Source organism: Dipodomys ordii, unplaced genomic scaffold (assembly GCF_000151885.1).
Source record: "Dipodomys ordii isolate 6190 unplaced genomic scaffold, Dord_2.0 Scaffold73, whole genome shotgun sequence".
Lineage (NCBI taxonomy): Eukaryota > Metazoa > Chordata > Mammalia > Rodentia > Heteromyidae > Dipodomys > Dipodomys ordii.
Genome location: NW_012267289.1, coordinates 9,133,832 through 9,158,748, shown reverse-complemented (window position 1 = coordinate 9,158,748; position 24,917 = coordinate 9,133,832). Strand labels below are relative to the sequence as shown.

Sequence of the window (24,917 nt, the reverse complement as noted above, 5' to 3'; positions counted from 1 at the left end):
TTTAATTTGAAGGAGGTAGAAAATTAAGATAAAATGTAAGACCAGCATTTCATCTCATATGTTTTGAATACTGTGACTCATATTGTCTGCATTAATTGTTGCTATTACACAGAAAATAATCAAGATTCAATTTTTTGCTTTGTTATTGGTCATGGGGTTTGAACTCAGGGTCTATGTACTGTCCTTGAGCTCTTTTCCTCAAAGCTAGCACTCTGCCACTATGAGCCACAGCTCCACTTCCTGTTTTCTGGTAGTTACTTGGAGGTAAGAGTCTCATGGACTTTCCTGCCTGGGCTGGCTTCGAATGGAGATCCTCAGATTTTGTCTTCCTGAGTAGCTAGGATGATAGGTGTGAGCCACCAGCGCCTGGCTAAAGATTCATTTTAGTAATTTAGACATGTTAGTATATGTCAGCAATTCCAGCTTTGTGGAACGTGATAGGTAGAGGATTGAGAACAAAGGCCAACTCTGCTTGGGGCAAAGCATGAGATCCTATCTGAAAAATAACTAAAGCAAAAGGTCTGGATTTGAAGTGTAAGTGGCAGAAAGCCTCCCTGACAAACACAAGGGATTGAATTCAAATCAGTGCCACTTTTGGTGTTACTGGCGAGTACAAAAAAACAAAAAAGTCTCATTTGGATGAAATAACAGAACATAAAGTGTTAAAAGCATTATGCTTAGTGCATACTTTAATGAGCAATTCATGCTTTTCTTTTTTTGTTATTGTTCTGGTCCTGGGGCTTGAACTCAGGGCTTGGACCTATCCCTGAGCTTTTTTGCTCACAGATAGCATTCTACTACTTTAAGCTACAGTCCCACTTCTGCTGTTTTGGTGACTAATTGGAAATAAGAATTTCACAGACTTTCCTGCCCAGGTAGCCTTTAAACTGCAATGTTCAGATCTCAACCTCCCAAGTAGCTAGGATTATAGCTGAGAGCCACCAGCACCCAGCCATGAATCCTTTGACAGAGCAGAAAAACTTAAGACAGTGTGATGTAGAAAGGGCATCCAGTAGCCCATCACAAACTAGGTGACCAGGCATGGTGACACACACCTATAATATCAGTACTGGAGAAACAGAGAGGATTGCACATTCAAGGAGTCTAGGCTAGATAGTGAGACTTTGCCTGTAAGCAACAGCAGTAATGTAAGTCCTATGTTTACCACATGCTAGCCTGATAACTTCTAGCCTCTCAGCTCACTTCTGAGGAGGGAGGACTAAATAATACCATGTCTGCATAGTGTCTGTGGTTACAAAACATAGCAGGTACAGCGGTGATGCATTTTTCCACCCACCACTAAATATTCAGGCAATTCTCCCTGCTCCTCCACCCCACACACTTCAAACAGTGTTTTGCTTCCTAATCTCTTGGCTTAATATCAGATTAAATATTTATTTTTGTATATATCTCCCCATTTGCTCATTAGTTATTAAATTGAAAGTTTCTGAAAATAACGTCTTCCATGTTTTTAGAAAGATTTTTTACATTAGCTATTTAAATTGTGAGCATTTGATCCACAGAAACATAGGTATCTTGCGCTAAAGTTACTTGAGAGATTGACAGTGATCTCAGGAAATGGAATCTCTATGGTTAAATTTGTCTCTGCCAAATTTAGCTTCCAAGAATTTTGGAAATAATCTACTTTAGGAATTTCTTGATAGTAATATAGTCATAAATCATCTTAGAAATCCTTACAACACTTCCTGGAAGCCATATATAATCTTATATGCATAGATGTGTGTGTATGTATATACATACAATTTTTTGTATGTCCATTGCCACCTATAAAAACATTATTTCATTGAAGTGAGTTAGCTAGTTTATTCTAGAGAATACTTGTTGAATTTCCTCTTACTTCTTGGGTGGCCTTTCAGTCATAGTTTTTGGTGGTGACCCATTCATTTGTACGCTGGTTCACTTTGTTGAGGTCCCCAATTTGTTTCTATCCACGAAATTTAGCTGCCACAATGAATTCCAGGAATATTTTTAAGAAACATTACTACATGTCCCTAGTTTAGTAACGTAATTGATAAAGAGTATTTGAGAATAAAAGAATCTGAACGGTCTTGCTTTAATACCTACTTCAGTGGTCAGAAACTGCCATGGGCTTATTAATATTATATAGAATATGTTGACAGAGTCACAACTTTGTTGGAGATGGACTAATGTTCATTATTTCATGCAAGAGCTTGCTGCAAAAATCCATTCATTTCTGTTTCCTGTTCCCATTTGTACTGAGGAAACAGCAGTGATGAAGACAATCATACCTTCATTGGGTTTACAGAATAGAATTGAAAAAGACACTAATTAAATGATTCTTTAGTTGCAATTTGTTAAATTCAAGTGACATGAAGTCAGAGAGATGGAGAGAGTTGAAGACTGATTGAGAGCAAGACACTTTGCTGAGGACACCATGGATGCTCAGAGCTGAAAGATTAATTGAAGGTTCCAGACAAAGAAGGAAGAACATTCTAAGCAAGGGAACAGTAGGCCTGTTGGTGGGAAAGAGATTTAAGGGACTTGAAGTACATTTGGTATCCCTAAGATGGAGTGAATAGTGAATATAAGAGCTTTATACAAAATATAAGGATTAGAGCTTTCTCCATGTGAGGAATATATCATAATGCAAAACCTTATGAAAGTGAGAACAGAGTAATGATACGACTGAATTCATAGTTTTGTTTGTTTTTAGGATCTTCATGCTTTATGAGGAATTGGTCAGAATAAGTAGCTGTAAGAAGGCCAGTTAAGAAGATGCTAGGAGACCAAATGAGAGATGTCTAAATGAAGAAGACCTATTATGTACATAGCTCTAGAAATACGCCAGTTTTTAAAAAAAAAAATTTAAGTAGTTGTCCAGAGGAGTTGTCATTTACCAAAGCAGATTATAAATGCAATATATCTTGATTAATGTCACCTCTTTCAACATTCTCACCCATCCCTCCCTACCCACTTCTTAATTTTGAATTCTTGACATCATTCTCCTTCTTTTCCACTTCATTCCTCTCCCTCTTTCTCCTTAACCCCACCTCACCTCTTTCAAGTGCTTCCTAGTGTTTATTTTGAACTTTGACTTTGCCTTTCTAAGAAATCACACTATATGAGTTCTCCCTTAAATCTACCATAGAAATATGCCAGTTTTTAAAGACCTTACAATCAGCATATCTTCTTCAAGGAAATTTCAAAGAATTAGCACCCACCCTGCTACAGCTTAAGTTGTAGTAAGAAGTACTGAACATCAAGAAGCACTCTGGGATGAAGCTCTGAACTACTACTGTAAGCCCAAGTCATACTATCTCTTCTTATTTTAATAAGACATTGTGGGTTTCCTTTCTCTGTAATTACCTTTAAGCCATAGTTTTCAGTATTTTCCTTTACTAATTTTTTAGCGAAATAATTATTTCTACCAGTGAAAGGATATTTTTCTATTTAAAACATATAAATATGTTTACATATATATGTTTATATACATATATATATATATATATATATATAGAGAGAGAGAGAGAGAGAGAGAGAGAGGCATCAAAAACTGTCCAGCAGTTAAGTGAGGATTAGTATTTCTACTCCACTTTGGTATATTCTCAAGTTCCAAGTAGACTTTCTGAAATATGGAGAGGTATGTGGACCTTTGAGGGATCCTAGGCATTTATATAGCAACCAGATTAAGATAGTCTGTAGAGAAAAATAGCTCCAAGTTCTGATGGTATCATTGCAGGTCCAGACTCTATAACTCAGGTATTTTATTAATTAATTTAAGAAATGCTGCCAGCATTTTCATTCTACACAGTAAATTTTATAACATAGATTGACTATTGCAATTTGGAAATAAAATGAATTTTGTAGAGAATGTGATCTGAATTTTGGGTTTTGAATATCTCTTCAATGGCCTGTTTCTGAGCTGACTCTGGGCAATGACTTTTTTCTAACAGAACTTAGAAAACTTTTTGAAATTCCTATTGAAACTTGCAGACCTCCAAGACAGCCTTTATTTGTATGTACCATAATTGTATATGGGTAGGTGTGTACATGTACTGGAAAGTAGTTACCCCTGTATTCTTGTGGTGGAAACTGGAGTTATAATTTAAAAGATTATGTTAAACATCCTTTAACATTTGGTGAAATGTACAGATTTCACCAAACCAGGATTTTCTAGTGGTCCCTCTAAAGTTTTTCTTTATTTTTGTGAAGGAAAACAGTAAGTATGACGTAGTGTAGATTTTCACATTCTTCCTATTTGAACTCATATACAATTCTTCATTGGCTCCCACTGCATAGACTTTGCTGAAAGTGTGACTGTGATTCTCCAGGTGAGCTGGAGAATACCTTTATTTGACAGGATTATTATGTTATTATTATGTTATATGTTCGATAATTTTTTAGCACTTCACAATATTATGGTTGCTACATTTTTAGCCATATACTTTTAGAAACATTTCCTCCATCTCAACATCAGATTACATAAATTTATAAACAAGATGTTGTGTAAGATAGAGAATGCCTTTCTAATAAAGTTGAAATTTATGTTAATGGTTATTGGTTTTGGTTTTGAAAAATAGAGTATGAATTTCTTAGACTGCATGGTATGGTAATTTTATACAGTCCTAAACTTACTCAGGATTCTCACAGTAACTTATGTTTTGTTACACATTTTGTTACTGTTATATCTGAAAATACAAAACTCTGAAAATAGTATTGAAATTGTTTTTGTAAGATCTTACTAATGAAATTTCAGTTTATATTCATATCTTTAGTTGTGCCCTTATTTGTAGGTAAATAAATAATGGTGATGGATAGTTTTTGTGTAATGAAGGTGATTTTGATCAAAGCTCAACCAATTTTACAAAGAAAGAGAATTTGCAATGAAATTAATGTATTAAAATATTAACCAGGGATGGGAAGGTGGCTCAGTGGTAGAGTGCTTGCTTAGCTTGAGGCCCTAAGTTTGATTCCTCAGCACCACATAAGCAGAAAAAGCCGAAAGTGGTGCTGTGGCTCAAGTGGTAAAGTACTAGTCTTGAGCTGAAGAGCTGAGGGACAGCGCCCAGGCCCAGAGTTCAGGCCCCATGACCTACAAAAAAAAATAATTATAACCAAATGAGATTACTCAGCTTATGGAATAAAGTTGTTTCAAGCTGATACATTCACATTAGAGATGTGACCATCATGTTTTTATGTTTTCTAGTTGTTATGTTTTTATTTTGTTTTTTAGCATCTACATATGAGTTTGTGCTTTTGGCAATAAACAATGGCTATATTCTTCATTGCTGGCAAAAGCTAATACATTTGTTATGTCCTAGATAATGTGCAGATCACAAAGAAATGTGCTAATATTTAATATGTCTTATATATACTATTTAATATGTAGGAATTTAAGTATAGGTAGAGTGTGATTTGGCCCAGTTAACCATTAGTTTATAGCCTAACTGCCTGGTTTCTTGCTTAGACAACTAAGCCGTGACTCCATTATCCATGACGAAGCATTATTTCTTCTGAGAAAACTGTGGCCTCTCTTTCTATAGGTGTTATTTTAAGTTTTCTAAGAGAAACATAAGATTTATTCTCCATACTACACATGTAAAATGAGAATCGAAATGTCCATAATTTATAATATTAAGCACTCAGTAAACGTTAGTTGATTCTGTATGGGTTATATTCTGTATATGTAAATTTCTTTTAACAGAATTGGAGTTGGTACAGATCATTGCCAGATACCTATCATAGTGTAAGGAAAAGCCTTAAGATCCCACAGTAATAATCAGCAGAATGAGCAGCGAGCCCAGCTTTCTACCACATCCTCTTGCATTTGAACAGTGTAAATGTTCACATACCCACAGAACAAGTTTACTGACAAGGTTACTGACAATTATGAAAGCAAGACTACACATTCCTTCAGGCACTGGAAAAGTGGTTATTTAAGGAATTTTGCAACAAAAAATTTAAAAAGGAGCAGCATTTGTAAGTATATATTGATTGCTTTTCCTTTCTCAGTTCTGGCAATAAATACAGTAATTTAGAAGCAGCATTTCCCATACTTTACAAGTAAATGATTTGAAACTAGAGGTATAACACAAGTGGTAGAGCACTGGCCTAGGAAGCAGAAGGCCTGAGTTCAAACCCCAGTACTACAGCACACACACACACACACACACAGAAAAAAAGTAAATGATTTTTGTTCGACAAAAATTAAACTCTGCAGCTAATATGTTTAGTGTTATTCCTGTTGTAAGACTATTGAGATTGTTTTTCCCATTTAGTCAACAACACAAAATAGTATTAATTTTGAAACCATCACAACTTAAATCGCTTAAGCTACATAATTAAAAGCAGTTATTTTCCATTTCTCATTCCTTCTCCATTCTCCAAACCTATATAACCACTAATCTGTTTTCATCTCTTTACATATGTTTATTCTAGACATTTTACACATGGTCATATTTAGTATGTGATCATTTGTGACTGGCTTTGATTTGGCATGTTTTCAGTTTATCCATGTGAATACTTCATTTTTTTCCTGACCAAATAATCTCCCATTGTAATATTGACAAATGCATATACATTTATCTTTTTAATATAACATCTTAGTGTTACTCATTTTGACATTTCAGTTGGATCATAAATACCAACTTTCTTTAGAATTATAAAATAGCGTGGTCTGTTATCCTTAGGCTGTAGCTGCTGTTCATGCAATGTATTTGTGTACTCGCTGTGTGCTAAAAAGGATGCTAGCCGCTATCTTTTGTCAGTGTATTTTCCCAACCCCCTTAACATGCAACCCCTTTAGCCAAGCATTTCTATGAGAAAGCACTTAATTTTGTGATTGCCCTTGGGTCTTCCTGCAGGTTTTCCTCTGTGTGGGTTAGTAAATGACTGGACTTAGCCAAGCATGCTAGCAACTAAAAACCTTTATTCTTCCATTGATTTATTAATAAATGTTCATTGTAAGTCTTCTGTGTAGCTTGTGTTGTAATTGCTCCTGGCGCTATAAAGGTGAGGCACTGCCTCAGTCTTTGTCCAAGTCTAGACATTGCCATAGCTCATCAACTAATCAGTCTGAAGCATGTGGTAAGTACTCTGAGAACATACGGTAGTCAAGTTAAGTGCCTTAACTGCATTAAAAAGAGGTGACTTACAAAGGTCTAATCTGTGTGCTCCTGTGAGAAACAGCCCTTAAGCTGAGACCCTAGAGAACTGTCAGCTGAGCTAAGTCCTAGTAGAAAGCCTTGCTGAGCAGCCTAGGCATCCTAAAGAGGGCAAAAAACCCAAGGTGGATACAGTGTGAGAGCTGAGAATACTTTCACACTGGTTACAGGCATTTTACAGCCCCATAGGCCTCATTGAAGGCATTGGTTTTCAATCCTAAGAACAAAGGAAGCCATTGAATGTACTTAAGCTAAAGAAGACCTTTGAAATAGCTTAAGGGCTCTTTGAGATTCTGTGATGCCTTTTAGCACAAGTAATAAATCTGTATTGCATCAATTTTTGTTTTTGTTTTTCTAGATCTAATTACTTGTTTGGACACCACCTCCAATTTTTTGGAACCTGAGTTCAGGTAGGACTATATTTATGATTTGTGTGTGTGTATTCACATACTTAAATGTTTCTCTTCATCTCCTTCATCTGCATTTTTTACACATTTTTATACTGGTATATAAGGTATTAAGTATAGTCTTTGTTTCAAAGTTCCAATAAGTTGGGTTCGTTTTAAGCTGTTTAGTTACTATGTACCATGTGTAAATTTTGCTTTAATTGTAGTCTTGTAGAGCTCCAAATGAGAAGGATTACATGTTTTAAAAGTAGAACTACTTGTTCATCAAAATTCAAAACTACTGATAAAAGAAAAGCTATTTTTAAATATTTTTTTCATAAAAGGGGAAGGGGATGTTTTAGGGTATAAGTTCTCAGTGTTCATACCCATGTAATGTTTCTATAATTGTTTCTCTGGTATATACCTTCTGTCTCTTGTTTAGAATAGAATGTTTTTGTGATTTACCAGTTACTAATCTTTGTTTTTTGTTTTGTTCACAAGTGGGTTTTTAAGAGAGAGAGAAAGAGAGAGAGAGAGAGAGAGAGAGAGAGAATGTATGTATGTGTGTTGTGGTTTGGGGAGGGAGAAGGGAGTTCCTGAGCACTGTTCCTGAGTTTTTTTGTTCAAGGCTATCGCTCTACCATTTGAGCCACAGCTCCACTTTCAGCTTTTTGTTGTTAATTGGAGATGAGTCTGACAGACTTTTCTACCTGGGCTGGCTTCTGGCTTTGAACTGCAATCCTTAGATCTCAGTCACCTGAGTACCCTAGCTTGCTGAGTAATTTAGTTCAAGTACAATCTGATTGATCATTTACTTGCTTAAAAATCTGGAGAAACTGATATGATCCCAGCAATTGGGAGTCTGATGCAGAAAGATTGTGAGTTTAAGGCCAGCATGGGCCTCATCAAAAGACATAGTTTCAATTTTAAAAATCCATTGACTGTTGTAGTGGGCCAGGACCAGTGCTTCTGGACCTGTAATCCTAACTACTCAAGAGGCTGAGATATAAAGCTTGCAGTTTGAAGCCAGACTGGGCAGAAAAGTCTATGAGACTCTTATCTGTAATTAACCACCAAAAAGCTGCAAGTGGAATTATGGCTCAAGTGGTGGAGCACTAGCCTTAACTAAAAAAAACTCCGGGACAGCGCCAAGGACCAGCACGCATACACGAAAAGAGAAGGGTTGGAGTAAAATAAGCCAGATACCTCCTCTGTAACCTTGACTACTTGAAAGATTGACTTTAAGGAGGATCTGAGTTTGAGGCCAGCCCAGGCAGAAAAGTCTGCAAAACCCCTTCCTAACAGCTGGGCATAATATCTGTCATCCTAGCTACATGAGGAAGATTATAGTTCCAGGCCAGCCTAAGCAGAGAAGTCCATAAGACTGTATATCTGCGGAAGAAGCTAGGCATAAGGGCACATGCCTGTAATCCCAACTTCAGAAGGATGCTTTCCCTAGATAGAAAATGAAACTAGTGCAAAAAGTGCTCTAAGTATAGCTAAGAAGTAGAACAAGTGTGTAGTCTGAGTCGAGACCCCAGGACTGCCATTATTATAATAACAAAACAAACAAATAAAAAACATGTAAAGATAAACAGTGGAGAGGGAGGGGGCTAACAAAGAATAGTAGAAAGGATAGTAGAGAGTAACTTTGATGAAAGCACATTATGTGTAGGTATGAAATTATATATATTTCATTATATATAATGAAACTCTTTTGTACAATCAATATACACTGTTAGAAAAAAAATAAAAACTTTGAGAAGCTCTTTACAATGTTAATAAGTTCCAGATCCCGTCAGTTGGTTTGAAGTCTTTCATGAGTAGCTTTGAGGCCATTTTTCTAATCTCATGTCTGTACAGCATGTTATTTACACTGCCCTGAACTCTCAGAACTTCTGCCTAAAATTGCTTTACTCCCTTTTGCTTGGCAAAACTTAATCATCTTTCAAGACTCATCTCAATAACACCTAACCTGCTGTCACTCACTACCCAAAATATGAATTTGCCTTCAAAGATGGGTGTCTTCTCTGTATAGAGTCTTCTGAACCATGAGGAGTCATAGTCAACACTGGTAGCAGTGGCATCACTTGATAGAGGGTTAGCTGGCCCCCTCAGCTCTCCTTCTCCTCACCACCACCCCATTTAAGCTCCTGTTGTATCACTATGGCAGATGCCTTTGTCTTTAAGGACGAAGGATTTATTTTGTCTCAGGGTTTCAGTCCATCTTGGCAGGGTAGGCGTGGCAGAGCAGAACAGCTCATATCATGGCTGCCCAGAAACAGAGAGAATGCTGCCTTTTGCCTGACTTTTTCTTGTTTTCCCCCAGCCCAAGGGAAGGTGCCATACATGTTCTGAATGGGTCTTTCCCCCTTGCACTCAGATACACCCAGAGATGAGTTTCACTCTCAAAAATGTCTTAATCTAGTTGGGTTGGTAATCAGGATGAACCATAATGTCTTCTGGGCTACATACTGTCCTTGCTTCCGCTTCATGACAACGGAGGGTCTCTTCTTCCTGGGAGTCAGAAGGATCTATGAGAGTTTTGAATCTGAATATACAGTCAGACTCCTTTATTGGCTTCATATTATCTACATCCCATCCTTCCTTCCATGGCCTATGTGACCTCTGCATGATCTATCTGCCCTTTACCAATTTCTCCAACTTCCTTTGGCTCAATACATTCTAGCGGTGTTGGACATCCATAATTTAAAACACATACCCATTCTACCTCAGAGCCATGTTCTCCCTAGTGGTCTCCATGCATTTCCCAACACTTCCTTGTTCCAGTGACCTCCTGGCTTTCTGCCATGGCTTCGCTTCCTCAGAACCCCATTTCTGAGGAATGTGCAGAGAACCCTGTGAAGAGCACAGGCTTTAGAGCCCTGCTGTACCTTCCAGCTCTGTGACTCGGGCTCACAGTTCCTTATTTTCCTTATCTATAATTGAGAATAACAGTGCCTCCCCCATAGGATTGTTATGTACATTACCTGAAACACTTAGGATGCTACCTAGCACCTAACAGATTTACTAAATGCATGTTTCCCTTTTAAGTTATAATTCTCCCAGTTATTTTAGTGTCTGTTCTAATTACTTGTGGCAGTATTGGTTTAATGTCTTCCTGCATTACTGGGATGTGAACGATGACAGGAGCTATCTTTGTTTAGTTAACATCTGTAAACTTAGCTACAACAGCCCAATACTGGACAGACAATATAGTTGATGTTCGTAGAAACCTATGGAATATGATGACTAGATCTTACACTAAAACTAAAGCTATGTCTGCCATTAATTAGAAAGTAAAATAAAGCTGTATGTAGAATATGAGAAAACCTTTGTAAATCTGTGGGTGAAGACATGCTGAGTATGTCTGGATACAAGAAAATCTGAAAGGACTGAAAAGAAGTGATGAACTCTGTGAACATGATAAGATTACACTCCACACATTGAGCTAAAAAAAAAAAAATGTGTGTTTCCAGAAAATTATTTAAACTTTTACTTTCATTTGGCAGCAAATACTGCCCAGCTGGTTGTCTGCTTCCTTTTGCTGAGATATCTGGAACAATTCCTCATGGATATAGAGATGTAAGTTTGATACGGGTTTATTTTATTGATTTGTTTTTTGTTGGTCATGGGGGTTGAACTCTGGGCCTGGGCGCTGTCTCTGAGCTCTTCGGCTCACCTGTAGAGCCACAGCTCCACTTCTGGTTTTCTGGTAGTTAATTGGAGATAAGAGTTTCACAGACTTTCCTGACCTTGATAGCTTTGAACCATGATCACTAGATCTCAGCCTCCTGAGTAGTTAGGATTACAGGTGTGGGCCACCAGTGCCCAGCTTATTTTACTTTGTTTATATTTTATTTTTGTGCTGGTCCTGTGAGACTTTGATCTCAGGTCATAGACACTGTCCAAGAGCTTTTTCTTTTCTTTTCTTTTTTTCCTCACAGCTAGCACTCTACTACTTGAGCCATAGTTCTGCTTCTGGCTATAGGGGGGTTAGTTGCAGATCAGAGTTTTACAGACTTTCCTGCCCAGGCTAGCTTCAAACTGTGATCCTCAGATCTCAGTCTCCTGAGTAGGTAGGATTAAAAGCATGGACCACCAGCATCTGACCTCATAGGGGTTTATTTTAAAATTGGGATATAACTATATTAGTTGATGCATTTCTATTACATGTAATTATCCTTTCATTGTGTTAGGAACTACTTTTGAATAACATTTAAATTTTATTTTTTTCTCTTCTGCAAATAATCTGTTGTGTTACAATATCAAATCATCAATGCTTCTGAGAAAACTGTCCAAGGTGACTTATTTTTCTTGAGGAAGTGTGTCTTGCTTATGAAGTACCAAAAGAAAACAAAGAACTTTTCTTTCTCCCTCCAGTCTTCACCGTTGTGCATGGCTGGTGTGCATGCTGGAGTAATATCCAACGTGCTGGGAGGCCAAATTAGTGTTGTGATTAGTAAAGGCATCCCATACTATGAAAGTTCCTTGGCTAACAACGTCACATCTGTGGTGTAAGTACATGTGCTATTTGTAATAAGCATGCTGGTGTGGGAGGCAGGGACTGGCTAGATGTCATGTTTAATGGTGTTCATGAGGTACCATTTATGCAGTAAGACTCAGTGTGTGTTGTCAGGATCTGAGTATTTTCAAGACTACTGGCAGTGGGAATTGTGGCTTGTTCTTCAAAGAAATAGTCATTGGAAAGGGTGATTTGTTTCTTCCTTCTAAGGGTAGATAAAAGATCCAAAGGTATAATTACTCTGTGCCTTATAGCCCATGCATGCCAAGCTAGACTGAAGATAATTGAGATTATTTTTTAAATGTCGGTCGTGGTGCCTGGACTCTGGGCCTGGGCGCTGTCCCTCAGCTCTTCAGCTCAAGGCTAGCACTCTACCACTTGAGCCACAGTGCTACTTACAACTTTTCCCTGCTTATGTGGTACTGAGGAATCGAACCCATGCATGCAAGGCAAGCACTCTACCACTGAGCTACCTTCCCAGCCCAGGATAATTGAGATTTTTGAACATAAAATAAATTTCCATATAAAGCAGAAGTAGTAGTATTATGATTTCCCTGTTCTCCCAAGAGAATATTGAAAAACATATTTATGGTTTCTACTGTATTCTACTGATTTGCTAAACAGATTGGGCATCAAAAGCAAGGAAATTTGAAACATGATCTAGGACAATGTCTATAGTCTGTTTCTATAAGTCTTGCCCCATAGACAACACTAAACTAACTGAAGCCAGATTGTTTTCAGAGACCCTGGTCAGATTTCATTCAGAAGATAAAGAGAATGGTCCATACCAATAGCAGAACAGAATAAGCCATTTTTTTTCCCTGAAAATATCTAGATAGTATCATGGTATAATGGCTAACACACCTAAAATTACTGCTAGCACTGGGAGATTGAATCAAGATTGAAACTTTGATGCCAGTCCCAGCTACGTATCAAAACACCCTGTGTAAAAATAAATATTCGTTAATTTAAAAAACAGAAGAGTAAAAATATCACAGGTCTCCTTTTCGGTGACATTTTTCTTTAGAGTTTCATTCACAATGTTTTAGTCATGTAGAAGTCATTCTTAGCCCACTGAGACTCAAAGGAGGCTATGCCTGAGCTGTTACTTGCCCAACTCTGGTATGGACTCTGTTTATTTCTTTCTTCTTATTTTGTATACAGATTTCATTCTTTTTTCCTTTTATGCACTTAGAAAGATAAGCTGGTGCAGCTGCATTCTCTTTCATACTTAAAAACAGACAGGTAGACTTACATTGTTTTGTAAGTATCCGCACTCTGTATTAAGGGTAGGTGTAACACTGGTGAGTCCCCTGGGAAGCCATGTGGTCTTCCCAACTGCCACAGTGTGAACTTTCTCCTCCAGCTAATAGGCTCTCCTCCAGCCACTCTTCTAAAATGCAGATGTAGTGCTGTATTCTAATTCTGAAAGTCAGCTCTCAGATATGTTTATTTTCCTAAAATTAAAAAGCAGTCCCTCAATTATTAGCTAGAAAACTAGAACCTTTTTATGTACTTTTTTCCAAAAGCAGTTACTGAAGTTTTACGAGTCAATTTATATCATGAAAATGACAATAAGTACAAATTAAAGGTTACATGGCAGAGGAGGTGAGTCTGATTGTGGCACATCATATGTGTATATGAACATGTCAGAGTGAAATCTCTCCTATACAATTAAATGATGCTAATAAAAAAGTTAATAAAAAGAAGGTTCCACGAACACTGAACCTGCATGTTGAACCTGTAGAGAAAGTTATTCATGTTGATTTCAGAAGTTCTGCTCAGAAATCAGATGATATTGTTTGTCTGTTGGTTAGAAATGAAATCTTGTTTTTTTTTTTAAGAATGTGGGGAGGAAATCAAAGTCTCAGGTAAATTTGAGGAATTTATGTGTTCCATTGAGTGTCACCCACACATACAAAAAAATCTTTCTGTTTTTCAGGGGACACTTATCTGCAAGCCTTTTTACATTTAAGACAAGTGGTAAGCTTTTCATGGACTTCTTTGACCTTGTAATTTGTATAGTAGCTAATCTGTAGAGAATGGCAGGTGATCAATGTATTTTCATAAAGTAATAGTTCCTGCCCTTAAGGAATGGAGTTGACCCTCCCTATTCATGGTTTCATATGTGCAGATTGGAAGCATTTAGGAAAAAGAAAGTATGTTGCTGGGCACCGGTGGCTCATGCCTGTAATCACAAGTAATCTACAGAGGGTAATATCAATCTAAAGTTAAAGGAGGTATTTGCAGGTAACTTGTCAATATTATACCATTTTATATGAGGGATTTGAACCTGTACGAATTTTGATATCCTCTTGTGGGGTGGAGGTAAGAAGTGTTCTGTGGAACCAGTCCTACAGACACTCAGGAACAAGTGTAGGTTTTTAAGTTCCTAGGGACACACAAAAATGTAGGCCCAAGAAACACTTACCACTTATACAACAGGAAGTTTACAGTAAGCAGGATTACATATTTTGAAATTGCATCTGGAAACCAAACTGACTTTGTGTTGTTTCAGGTTGTTACGGAACACTGGGGATGGAATCAGGTGTGATTGCTGATGCTCAGATAACAGCATCATCTGTGCTAGAGTGGACTGACCACACGGGTCAGAAGAACAGTTGGAAAGCTGAAAAGGCCAGGCTGAGAAAGCCTGGGCCTCCTTGGGCTGCTTTTGTCACTGATGAGTATCAGTGGCTACAAGTAGATCTGAATAAAGAAAAGAAAATAACAGGTGAAGAGAGGCAATTTTCTTTTCTTTTTTTTCCTTCTTCGGTTTGGTGGGTATTTTGTTTTGTTTTTGTTTGGGGGTGGAGTTTTTTTGTACTACTTGGGATTGAACCCAGAATCTTGCACTTGTGCCACATCCCAACTCTTGTTTTTAAGATAGGATACAACTAACTTTGCTAGATCTGGCCTCAAACTCATGATCCTCCTTTCCTTTCTCTGCCACGCAAGTACCTGTGATTACTGGCACGCACCACCCTGCCTAGCTAAGAGACATTTCTTTTTCTGGCTTAGGGGAGGATTTCCATGCATTTATACTTCATGCCATTCAGGATAAGGGACATTTATTTGTTTGTTTATTTTTGGTAGTGGGGCTTGAACTCTGGGCTTCAGCGTTGTCCCTGTGCTCTTAGCTCAAGGCAAGTGCTCTGCTGCTTGAGCCACAGTGCCACTTCCTGTTTTCTAGTGGTTTATTGGAAATGAGTCTCATGGACTTTCCTGCCCGGGCTGGCTTTGAACCTTGATCCTCAGATCTCAGTCTCCTGAGTAGCTAGGATTACAGGTGCCCAGCCTAAGGGACATTTTTATACAATGATTGACAGTACTGATTTTCTTTGGAAACCTGATAACATCTAAGATTGTTGTAGAAAATTGAGTAACTAAAATCTAATTATATGGTTTCAAGTTTTCTGTATTTTCCTAATATTGGAGATGGTTTCATAAAATATGGCAAAGAACTGGTTACAGAGCGCAGAGCTCTTGAGTTTGAACCCCAGTACTCAGTAACTTCTCATTGTAATAAGTTATTTTAAGGGAGAATCTCAGTAAAGTTATATTGAGACATTTTAATCATCTCTTAGTCATTAAGAGAAATTTACATTAAAAAGCCTACATGGTGTAAATATTCAATGCTGATAAATGTAATTTAGGTGAAGTTGGCAAATGGTCAGAATAATTGGTTGAGACTAGTTTATATAACTTTGTTAGAAGAGTTGTTCTGGTGCAGAAAATACCAATCATTATCTTCCATTTGTTTATTCCCAGGAAATTATTCTGAGAGAATGAAATATACTTTATCATGATATGAACACAAGCTGCCCAGACACAATAGTTCCTTCCTTATGCATGCCCAGAATTCCTCCTATCTCTGTAGGGGCACAAAGCCAAGGATTTAGTAACTATGTTGATAAAAACTTAAGGGATAGAAATAAACCATAACCAGAAGTATTTGCACAGGACATCACAAGTGTTTATACTTCAATGCCAAGCAAACTTTGGGAATCAGACTTTGTGTCCTAATGAAAGCCGCTCTTTATCTTCAGGTATTGTAACCACTGGGTCCACCATGGCAGAGCACAAGTACTACGTGTCGGCCTACAGGATTCTGTACAGTGAGGATGGGCAGAAATGGACAATGTACAGAGAACCTGGCATGGAGCAGGATAAGGTAAAATGATTGCAAAGGTATTTTTAAGAATATTTTGAAAGATAAGCCTTGTTAGAAGTTTCAGAAGCAATGCTATGTTGAGGTAAAAATTAAATGTTTTATTGTACACTGCTCTCTTCTGGTCACTTTAGACAACTTCATCTTTAATTAGCCTCTGCCTGTTGAAGAAAACAGCAGTTTTATCTTCATACCTGTCTTCTGCTTAATGCTTCAAACTTGACCAATAAATACCACATGCATAAATAGCAGTGGGTTATATTCTTGGAACAACATTTTTCCCTTCATTTTTAAAAGATAAATTCACTAGTCATACAACTCGAGGTTGACTTTTTCGCTGAATAGTTTGAATACATTGTTCTACTATTTTCTGGTTTATATTGGTTTTGATGAGAATTCTTTTTTATCAGTCTTTGTTCCTGAATATATAATGGGTCTTTATTTCTACATTTAATATTTTATTATTTGTTTCAGACATTTTGATGATATTTTGGGTAATATTCTTCATGTTTCTTAGGATTCTTTGAGTTTCTTAGATTCATAATTATGATTTATATCATATTTAGAAAATTGCAGAACATTTTTCTTTAAATATTTCTCTTCTCCATTTCTAATCTAATTTACTACTTGGTCCTTAAGTATATCAAACAATTCACTGGAAGTGGTGCTGTGGCTCAAGTTGTAAAATGCTTGCCTTGAGCTGAAGAGCTGAGGGATAGCACCCAGGCCCAGAGTTCAAGCCCCACGACCAATAAACAAACAAAAAAAGAACAGTTCACTGATGCTCTGTTTTTGTTTTACATCTTTTTCTCTTCATTGTTTGGTTTGGAACATTTCTGTTCACTAATTTGAAATTTACTAATTTCTTTTACAGTCTCTAATCTGCTATTAAGCCATCTAATGTAGTTTATCCCTAGTATTTTGTTTTGCCTCTAGATTTTAAACTCAGGATTTAAAAAAAATTACTTAATGTCTCTCATTTCTATATCCATGCATTCATCTGTCTCTGAAATGATGGGGCAATGTAATAGTTTTTCTAATGTCCTTACCTATTACTTTTACCATGTCATATCTGGGTCTTTCTTTTTTTTATATATTATGGTTCTCTTCCTTGGCTTTCTTGCTCCTGGCTGGCACTCTACCACTTGAGCCATGGCTTTCTGCTAGTTATTTTGGAGATGGAGTGTTGCAGACTTTTCCGCCCATACTGGTTTCAGATATCAGCCTCCTAAGTAGCTAGGATTACAGAGCCAGTAATGCCTGGCGATACTTGGTAACTTTTTGATTGCATTATGCCATGCTGGATTTATTATTATTATTATTATTATTATTATTATTATTATTGAACAGTTATTTTTTCTTTTTATGGCCTGCTTTTTAAAAAGCTTTGTTAGGCAGGATTTAGTAGCCTTTAGCTCACACTTTTCCTGTCACTTAGTAACTGCTCAACCTAAATGTCCCATGTACTGTGAAGTTTCTCTATTGTGTGTTAGCAATGCGAGATAGCCCCCAACTTAAATAGCTCTAAGATTTTTTTTTTTTTTTTTTTTTTTTGCAGTTGTGGGGCTTGAATTCATGGCTGGGCACTATCCCTAAACTCTTTTTGTTCAAGGCTAGTGTTCTACCACTTTGAGCCACAGTTCCATTTCCAGTTTTGTTTTGTTTTTTATTTGTGGGGTATGAACTCTGGGCTTGGGTGCTGTCCCTGAGTTCTTCAGCTACAGCGCCACTTGCAGTTTTCTGGTGGTTAATTGGAGATAAGAGTCTTGTAGAATTTTCTGCCCAGGTTGGCTTTGAATTGTGATCTCAGCCTTCTGAGTAGCTAGGATTACAGGTGTGAGCCACCAGTGCCTGACAGTTTAAGAATTTTTCTACTGGTTCATAATGATTCTTTTTGTTTCTTTTCGTGCAGCCAAAAACTTAAGGGAAAATACCTTAGGAACATCAGTCAGACTGTCTCATTATTTCCTTTGTCCTTCTCCACTTCCCGTCTGTCCTCAGCTGTGCTGTACAAATTCTAGATTCCTATTATCTTCAAGTCTCTGAGTTCTTTCTTCATAACTCAGTGAGAACAGTAGGCTCTAGATATTTTTTTCCTGGAAATAATCTTGACAGTGCTAGTGAGCAGTGCTCACTTAATTCGTTTGCCTGTTTTTCAGAGTCTGAGAACCAGTGTGTCATATATTTTGTACAGTTTTCCACATGTTAATTGCTACACAGAAGGGAAAGTCTTCCTATGGAATTACATGAAACAACCATCATTTCAGTACATTTGTCCACCTGTTCCCTCATCTACCCTGTCATTCCTAAAGGAAAAGAAGTAGTGGGATTTGGACATGTTATTTTCACCTGATTGTTGAGTTCATTAGTGTATCATTTCACATCTATTCTAACTTGCAGCTGTGAATGAACTGATATAGATCAAATTGGTTTATTTTTTTCAGAAAAGGGGATTAAGACATGTACAACTTTCTTTCGTAATTATTACTTTCCAATATTTTTCCATATCATTTGATAATATTCAATAAAAGTTAACTTTCTTGGAAATGAAGACTTTGATTTCCATTTCTATATTTTCCTAGTGACACTTACTTAGTCAAGCCTCTCTGTACACCAAAATTTTCATTAAATGCTTATAGGTTGATTATGTCAAAAAAAAAACAGTGTTTATAAGGTCTTTCTATGCTGTTTTATTAAATTAAGATCAGAGTAGAGAGCAGAACGCACTAGTTTTTCTCCTAAAATGGTATTTCACTGTAGTTTCTGTACCACTAATATGAGACAAAATAATTGCCTTTATTTGATTTTAGAGTAATAGTTAAAGAAGCTTGCCAAGTATGAGAACATTGTATCTTCAAAACAACCTTTTCGAAAATGACAAATAGTAACACATCTAATTGAATGCGAATCAGCCAAAAAGGAATAATCCTCTTGGAGATAACTTGGGAAACGTGTACTTGCTCTTGTCTTACCTGATTGAAAAAAAAATTTCTATCACTGTGATTTTAAGTATTTAGAAAGCAACAAGTTGATTGGTCCTCAGGGGAATTTTTTAGCTTATAGATGATTTACATGTAAGTCAGTGCCCTGTCACAGGGTGGCCCTCTTACATTCTGAATCAGCTTTCTGTGCCTTTGCTTGTTTCATCACGAAGAACATCTGCATTAATTGCATGAAAATACATTAGAAGTAATTAAAAGATAATTCAGTATAAGATACACTCAGTTTTTTGAAATAGTTGAGGGAAAGAGATATAAGACACAAAATTGTATTTTTTGTTGAGCACTAATGGCTCTTGGTATTAGAAGGATTAAGGTGCTGAACCACAGATCCTCAAAACTCATTTTCTCCAGTGAATTAGCAAAAAGAACAGGAGCAGTAGAAAAGCTAAGCAAGAGGGTGAGACTCTTGAGTTCAAGTCCCAGTACTGGCACAAAAAAATTAAATTATATTTTTACTTGAAAATCATTTATATAGGGCTGGGAAGGTGGCTCAGTGGTAGAGCGCTTGCCTTGCATGCCTGAGACCCTGGGTTCAATTCCTCAGCACCACATAAGTAAAATAAAAAAAGCCGGAAGTGGCGCTGTGGCTCAAGTGGTAGAGCGCTAGCCTTGAGCTAAAGAGCTGAGGGACAGCGCCCAGGCCCAGAGTTCAGGCCCCATGACTGGACCCAAAAAAAAAAAGAAAGAAAATCATTTATATAATGTGTTTGTAGCTATTTGATTACAAACAGAGGCATAGAACATTGTTTTCAAAATTATTTTTCTGGTTCTGGTAGCAATAAGCAATGAACATGTAACATAGGAACTGACTTACTGCAGTTGATCCTGTAGATGGAGGTATAGAGTGATCATGTATTTGCTAGTCTGATGTTCATTTTCAGTGTTAAAACAAAATTAAAAATGTACACAAAAGCATTTCCCCTAAGATACTAAAGAATTGATTCTTTTTTACTTTAAAAATAAATTAATATGTATAGGTAAATAATAATTTTACAAGACAAAAAGGAATAGTTTTGTAACATAAACAGTATCTTACTGTCATTGAAATCCTTTTCCCAATTGCTAAAGTCATAAATCACTAAAGTGATTATGTTCTTTCTTTACATTTTGATGAAAAATGTGAAGCTTCTTAATAGATCTTCCAGTTGATAATTTATATTCTTAGAAATCAATTCTTATACTTTACAGATGTTGTTGAAGGCCCAAGAATAAAACACAAAACTTGTTTTAATGGCACAATTTAGTTCTGACCTGTTAAAGTACCAATTTTTGTTGCTGTTTTTTAAAGATATTTCAAGGAAACAAAGATTATCACCAGGATGTGCGTAATAACTTTTTGCCACCAATTACTGCACGTTTTATTAGAGTGAACCCTACCCAGTGGCAACAGAAGATTGCCATGAAAATGGAACTACTTGGCTGTCAAGTCATTCCTAAAGGTAACGAGGCAATGGGATTTAGACAGGTTACTTTCACCTGATTGTTGATGATGTTGATTTCTTAATATATACAACAGGGAGTAATCACATATGTTTAAAGGGTAAAGTGTGACAGTTCAATATATATTCAAAATGTGTGATTGTCAGATCAGAGTAGTAGTAGTAGTAGTAGTAGTCAGTTGTATATCATTTCTTAAAGTTGGGAACTTTCAAGACCCTCTCTACTAGGGATCATTTAGTAAACTGGTTTTGCTGTTCATGTTTTTGTATAATCAAAATATCTTAAAACAACTTTAGAAGTTATGTATCAGTATGTGTATTAAGAAGTAATAAGATCACTATTACGATCTTATTTGCTGCCATTGCTTTCCAAATCTAGTCTCAATATCAATAATTTTTATCAATTCTCATGTATTATAAAATAAACACTGAAGATTAGAACAGTAAGCTTAAACTTAAGTGTATCTTATTAATACTATGTAAAATGTTTTATTCGCCAAAACTACCACAATGCCTGACATGGAGTTGGCTCCCCAAAAGTGCTTACTAGGTGAACTGAGGAACTGTAGGTAGAACTGCATAATTTTATAGTTCAGCTACATTCTGCTCCCCCTTATTCTCCTTTCCTAAGATTAAGTTTAGATATCTTCAATTACTTAATTGAAAAATATTTGTCCATCTAAGATCTCAGAGTCAGCTTGCTGATTAATTCCTCACTCTGTGTCCCTACCTGTTTACAAAAATCTGTTAGGTTTCTGTTTCCCTGATGCTGTACTGTTTTCCTGATTGCACCCTGATTCCCACCCTGATTGCAACAGTCTCATTACACTCCTCAAAATGAGACTCTCCTCCCAATTCATGTAGCCCATGTAACACCTCCTTCTTGGAACTGGCCCTTCTTCCCTTCCCCCCGAATTCCCATAGTCGACATAATGTGACCGATGTGACTGTCCCCGAAAATTTTGTTTGAATTCCTCACGCACCTTTCCATTGCTGCTGCCTCCATTCCTGCTTAGAGCAGCCAGGCAGATCTGTCCCCCCAACATTGGTCTGTCCCCCCATATTGGTCACTCGCCTCTCATTTCTTACAGTACATTCACACAGTCATACATTTATCCTTCTGATATATTTGCTCAGAAATGTAAAATCACTCTGGAATTAAGTAGTTTAGAAATTGTTGACAGATCTAACATGACTATTTTTAAAATGATTTTTAAAAGCAAAAACATATAAACATAAATAAATCATTTTTAAGGCCGTTCTCCAAAGACTCAACCCCCGCCTCCTCGGGACAGCAATGACCTCACCAATACCACAGTTCTTCCCAGAGTAGCCAAAGGTAAGTCTGTCTCCAGTGTGAGACTTTTGATACTCCCTGCATTTGGAGCATAGTTCCCTGTAAGGACTGGAAGGCAGTATAAAAAATAAGTTCATAGTAACTTGGTATAGAGAAACAGCATAAAGAGTTTTTTTTAAAAACTTTTTTCAAGGTCGTGCCCCAAAATTTATTCAACCACTACAACCTCGCAGTAACAAAGAATTTCCTGCACAGACAGAACAAACAACTACCACTCCTGATATCAAAAACACTACTGTGACTCCAGATGTAACCAAAGGTATGCAGATGTGATGGTAATTGCCTGCCCTGTCCTGGTGTTCTGTTCTTATCTTAAGTTTTTGGAACATTTCCTGCTGAAACCCTTGGTTTCTTTCCTTCTGTGTTTTTTAAACATAAACAACAACAACAAAAATAATTTCCCTTCTTAAGGAAAACACGTGACTGAGCTCAGCCCTTTTCTCTCGTACCATGTAGAAATAGAATTTTTAAGTATTTACAGATGGTTATTGGTTCATAGGCCATGTTTTGGATTTTTTTCCCCTCCCATCCAGCTAAACACATTTGGGACTCAGGCTTAGAAATGTAGTAGTTAAAAAAAATTATAAATCCGGGGCTGGGAAGGTGGCTCAGTGGTAGAGCGCTTACCTTGCATGCCTGAGGCCCTCGGTTTGATTCCTCAGCACCACATAAGCAAAAAGAAAAAAAAAAGCTGGAAGTGGCACTGTGGCTCAAGTGGTAGAGCACTAGCCTTGAGCTGAGGCCCTCGGTTTGATTCCTCAGCACCACATAAGCAAAAAGAAAAAAAAAGCTGGAAGTGGCACTGTGGCTCAAGTGGTAGAGCACTAGCCTTGAGCTGAAGAGCTGAGGGACAGCGCCCAGGCCCAGAGTTCAGGCCCCACGACCAGATTTCCCCCCCCGCAAAAAAAATTCTAAATCCATAGTGGGAAACAAACTTTTTCTGCACAGGAGAATGCAAAAGAGGAAAAGAAAACAAAAGTTAGAATAGAAAATAATACTTCTAGGGGCTGGGAAGATGGCTCAGTGGTAGAGTGCTTGCCTTGCATGCAAGAGGCATTGGGTTCAATTCCTCTGCACTACATAAGCAGAAAAAGCCGGAAGTGGCGCTGTGGCTCAAGTGATAGAGCATTAGCCTTGAGCTGAAGAACTCAGGGACAGTTCCCAGGCCCAGAGTTCATGCCCCACAACTGACAAAAAAAAAAAAAAGAAAGAAAGAAAATAATACTTCTAAAGAATACTCTGGTCTCTGATTTTTAGGTGTTTACAATTACTATTATTTTTTCAGATTAAAAATGTGTTAGGATTTAAAATTGTGTCACTAATGATAAATAAGATGTTAAAATACATAAGGCAGATACTTTTATTGGCTAGTCATTGAAAAGTAAAGCTTTAGTTAAATTCAGAAAATGAAGTGTCAGTATTGTCATGGAGTTTCTGTCCCTCCTAACAGATAAAAAGCAGAACAATGCAGTGAGGACAAATCTATGCCATGTGGATTTTGAATCAGTTTGGTTTTTGAAAAATGTGCTAGCATTATCTGTTTTTCTAAACATGTGCTAGCATTGAGATACATTCCTTTATAGTTTTTCAGGACCGTTTCTTTCCTGTCTTCTAAAGTATTTCTGTCATGATCAATTTTATTCTCATGCCACGGGAAAGAAGCTGACATTCTTAAGGCGAGAGATACCAGTATCTCTGTCTACTGGTGGAGATCATCTAACAGTTTGTGGATGGCATATATTTAGACAAAACCTTGTGCCTGAATGGAAGCTCAGTCATTTAAATCCATTGCTTATCTTAAAATCTGATTAAAGAATCTCTAAATATCAAGGTATCCTCCAGTCTCTTTTTCCAGAACTAGATCCCTGTAAGAATGAATCTTCTCAGTTGAAGACCTCCTGTCTCCTTTTCTTTGGGATGGTGGGTATGGAGTTTTGTTGTTGTTTTGTTCTTTATTGTTAGCTAAGCAGAAGTTTTAAGCTGTGATTCAATCATATTCTATTTCTATCCAGTCATGTTCTTGCCAGCCTCAAAAATTTTAGGGAGGGTTAGGGATGGTCAATGGTAGAGCACTTAGCTAGTGTGGCCAAGGCCCTGGAGTTGATTAGCAGCAGTGCATGAACACAGAGAGGTAGGGTAAGAAGGGAGCAGAGAAAGAAGAGAAGAGGGGAAAAGTATGTTACAGTCAGATTTTGATGAGATCTGTCACAATTCCCTAGTGAATTCTTCTGTTTGCTCTCAATTTTCGTATTTTTCAAATCCATAAACACTCAGTTATCTCTATCACTCAGTTATCTCTTCCATTTCCCAAAGAAAGTACAAAAAAATTGGAAGAAAATCCCCTCTTTGAAGAGTCTACAGATTTGTATCCTCTGTGGGTTATATTGATAAGAAGGGTATTTCTAAAACTGATCACTTTGTCCTCATACCAGTCCATTAACTAATTGATTATCCTCTCCCTCTCTCCTATCCCTTATCTTCCTCTCTTGGATACAGTTTTTGAGTAAAGAATGTGATGGGGGTTAGATCCAGCAGTGCCTGGCTCTTAGGTCCTCAGTGAATATCAGCCTTTTCTGCTCTTATCATCTTCAAAGCTAGGACGGGATTGAAGGCAGAAGGAAGCATCTAACATTCAAAATAACCTTGGACGGATCTATCAGTATGTAGGCCCTGTACTCCATATGTGATGAGCCATCGCTAAGTTCCTAAGGCCAGCTCCAGTCTCATGTCAAGTTTCAGACCTATTATTACTTCTGGACACTACATTGTTGTCTGTCCTTAGCTAAGAAATGTTTTGTCATTGTGTGGTAACATCATTGACAATTGCTGTATTTAACCGTGGATGGTGCCATGATTCTCTTATTCTCATTCATCATGAGATATTTGGATAAT

General features: G+C 37.2%; 1 protein-coding gene across 1 annotated transcript in view; it reads left to right on the top strand.

Annotated features, from left to right (window-relative positions):
• The window catches only part of Dcbld2 (discoidin, CUB and LCCL domain containing 2), a 52,314-nt gene that overhangs the window by 20,186 nt on the left and 7,211 nt on the right, over nucleotides 1-24,917 (top strand). Inside the window, exons 4-12 of the mRNA XM_013024183.1 lie at nucleotides 7,504-7,555; nucleotides 11,044-11,116; nucleotides 11,915-12,048; nucleotides 13,999-14,039; nucleotides 14,575-14,790; nucleotides 16,106-16,230; nucleotides 20,518-20,668; nucleotides 21,924-22,007; nucleotides 22,159-22,284. Of these exons, the coding sequence (XP_012879637.1) occupies nucleotides 7,504-7,555; nucleotides 11,044-11,116; nucleotides 11,915-12,048; nucleotides 13,999-14,039; nucleotides 14,575-14,790; nucleotides 16,106-16,230; nucleotides 20,518-20,668; nucleotides 21,924-22,007; nucleotides 22,159-22,284 (1,002 nt within the window). The remainder of the gene's footprint in view (nucleotides 1-7,503; nucleotides 7,556-11,043; nucleotides 11,117-11,914; nucleotides 12,049-13,998; nucleotides 14,040-14,574; nucleotides 14,791-16,105; nucleotides 16,231-20,517; nucleotides 20,669-21,923; nucleotides 22,008-22,158; nucleotides 22,285-24,917) is intronic.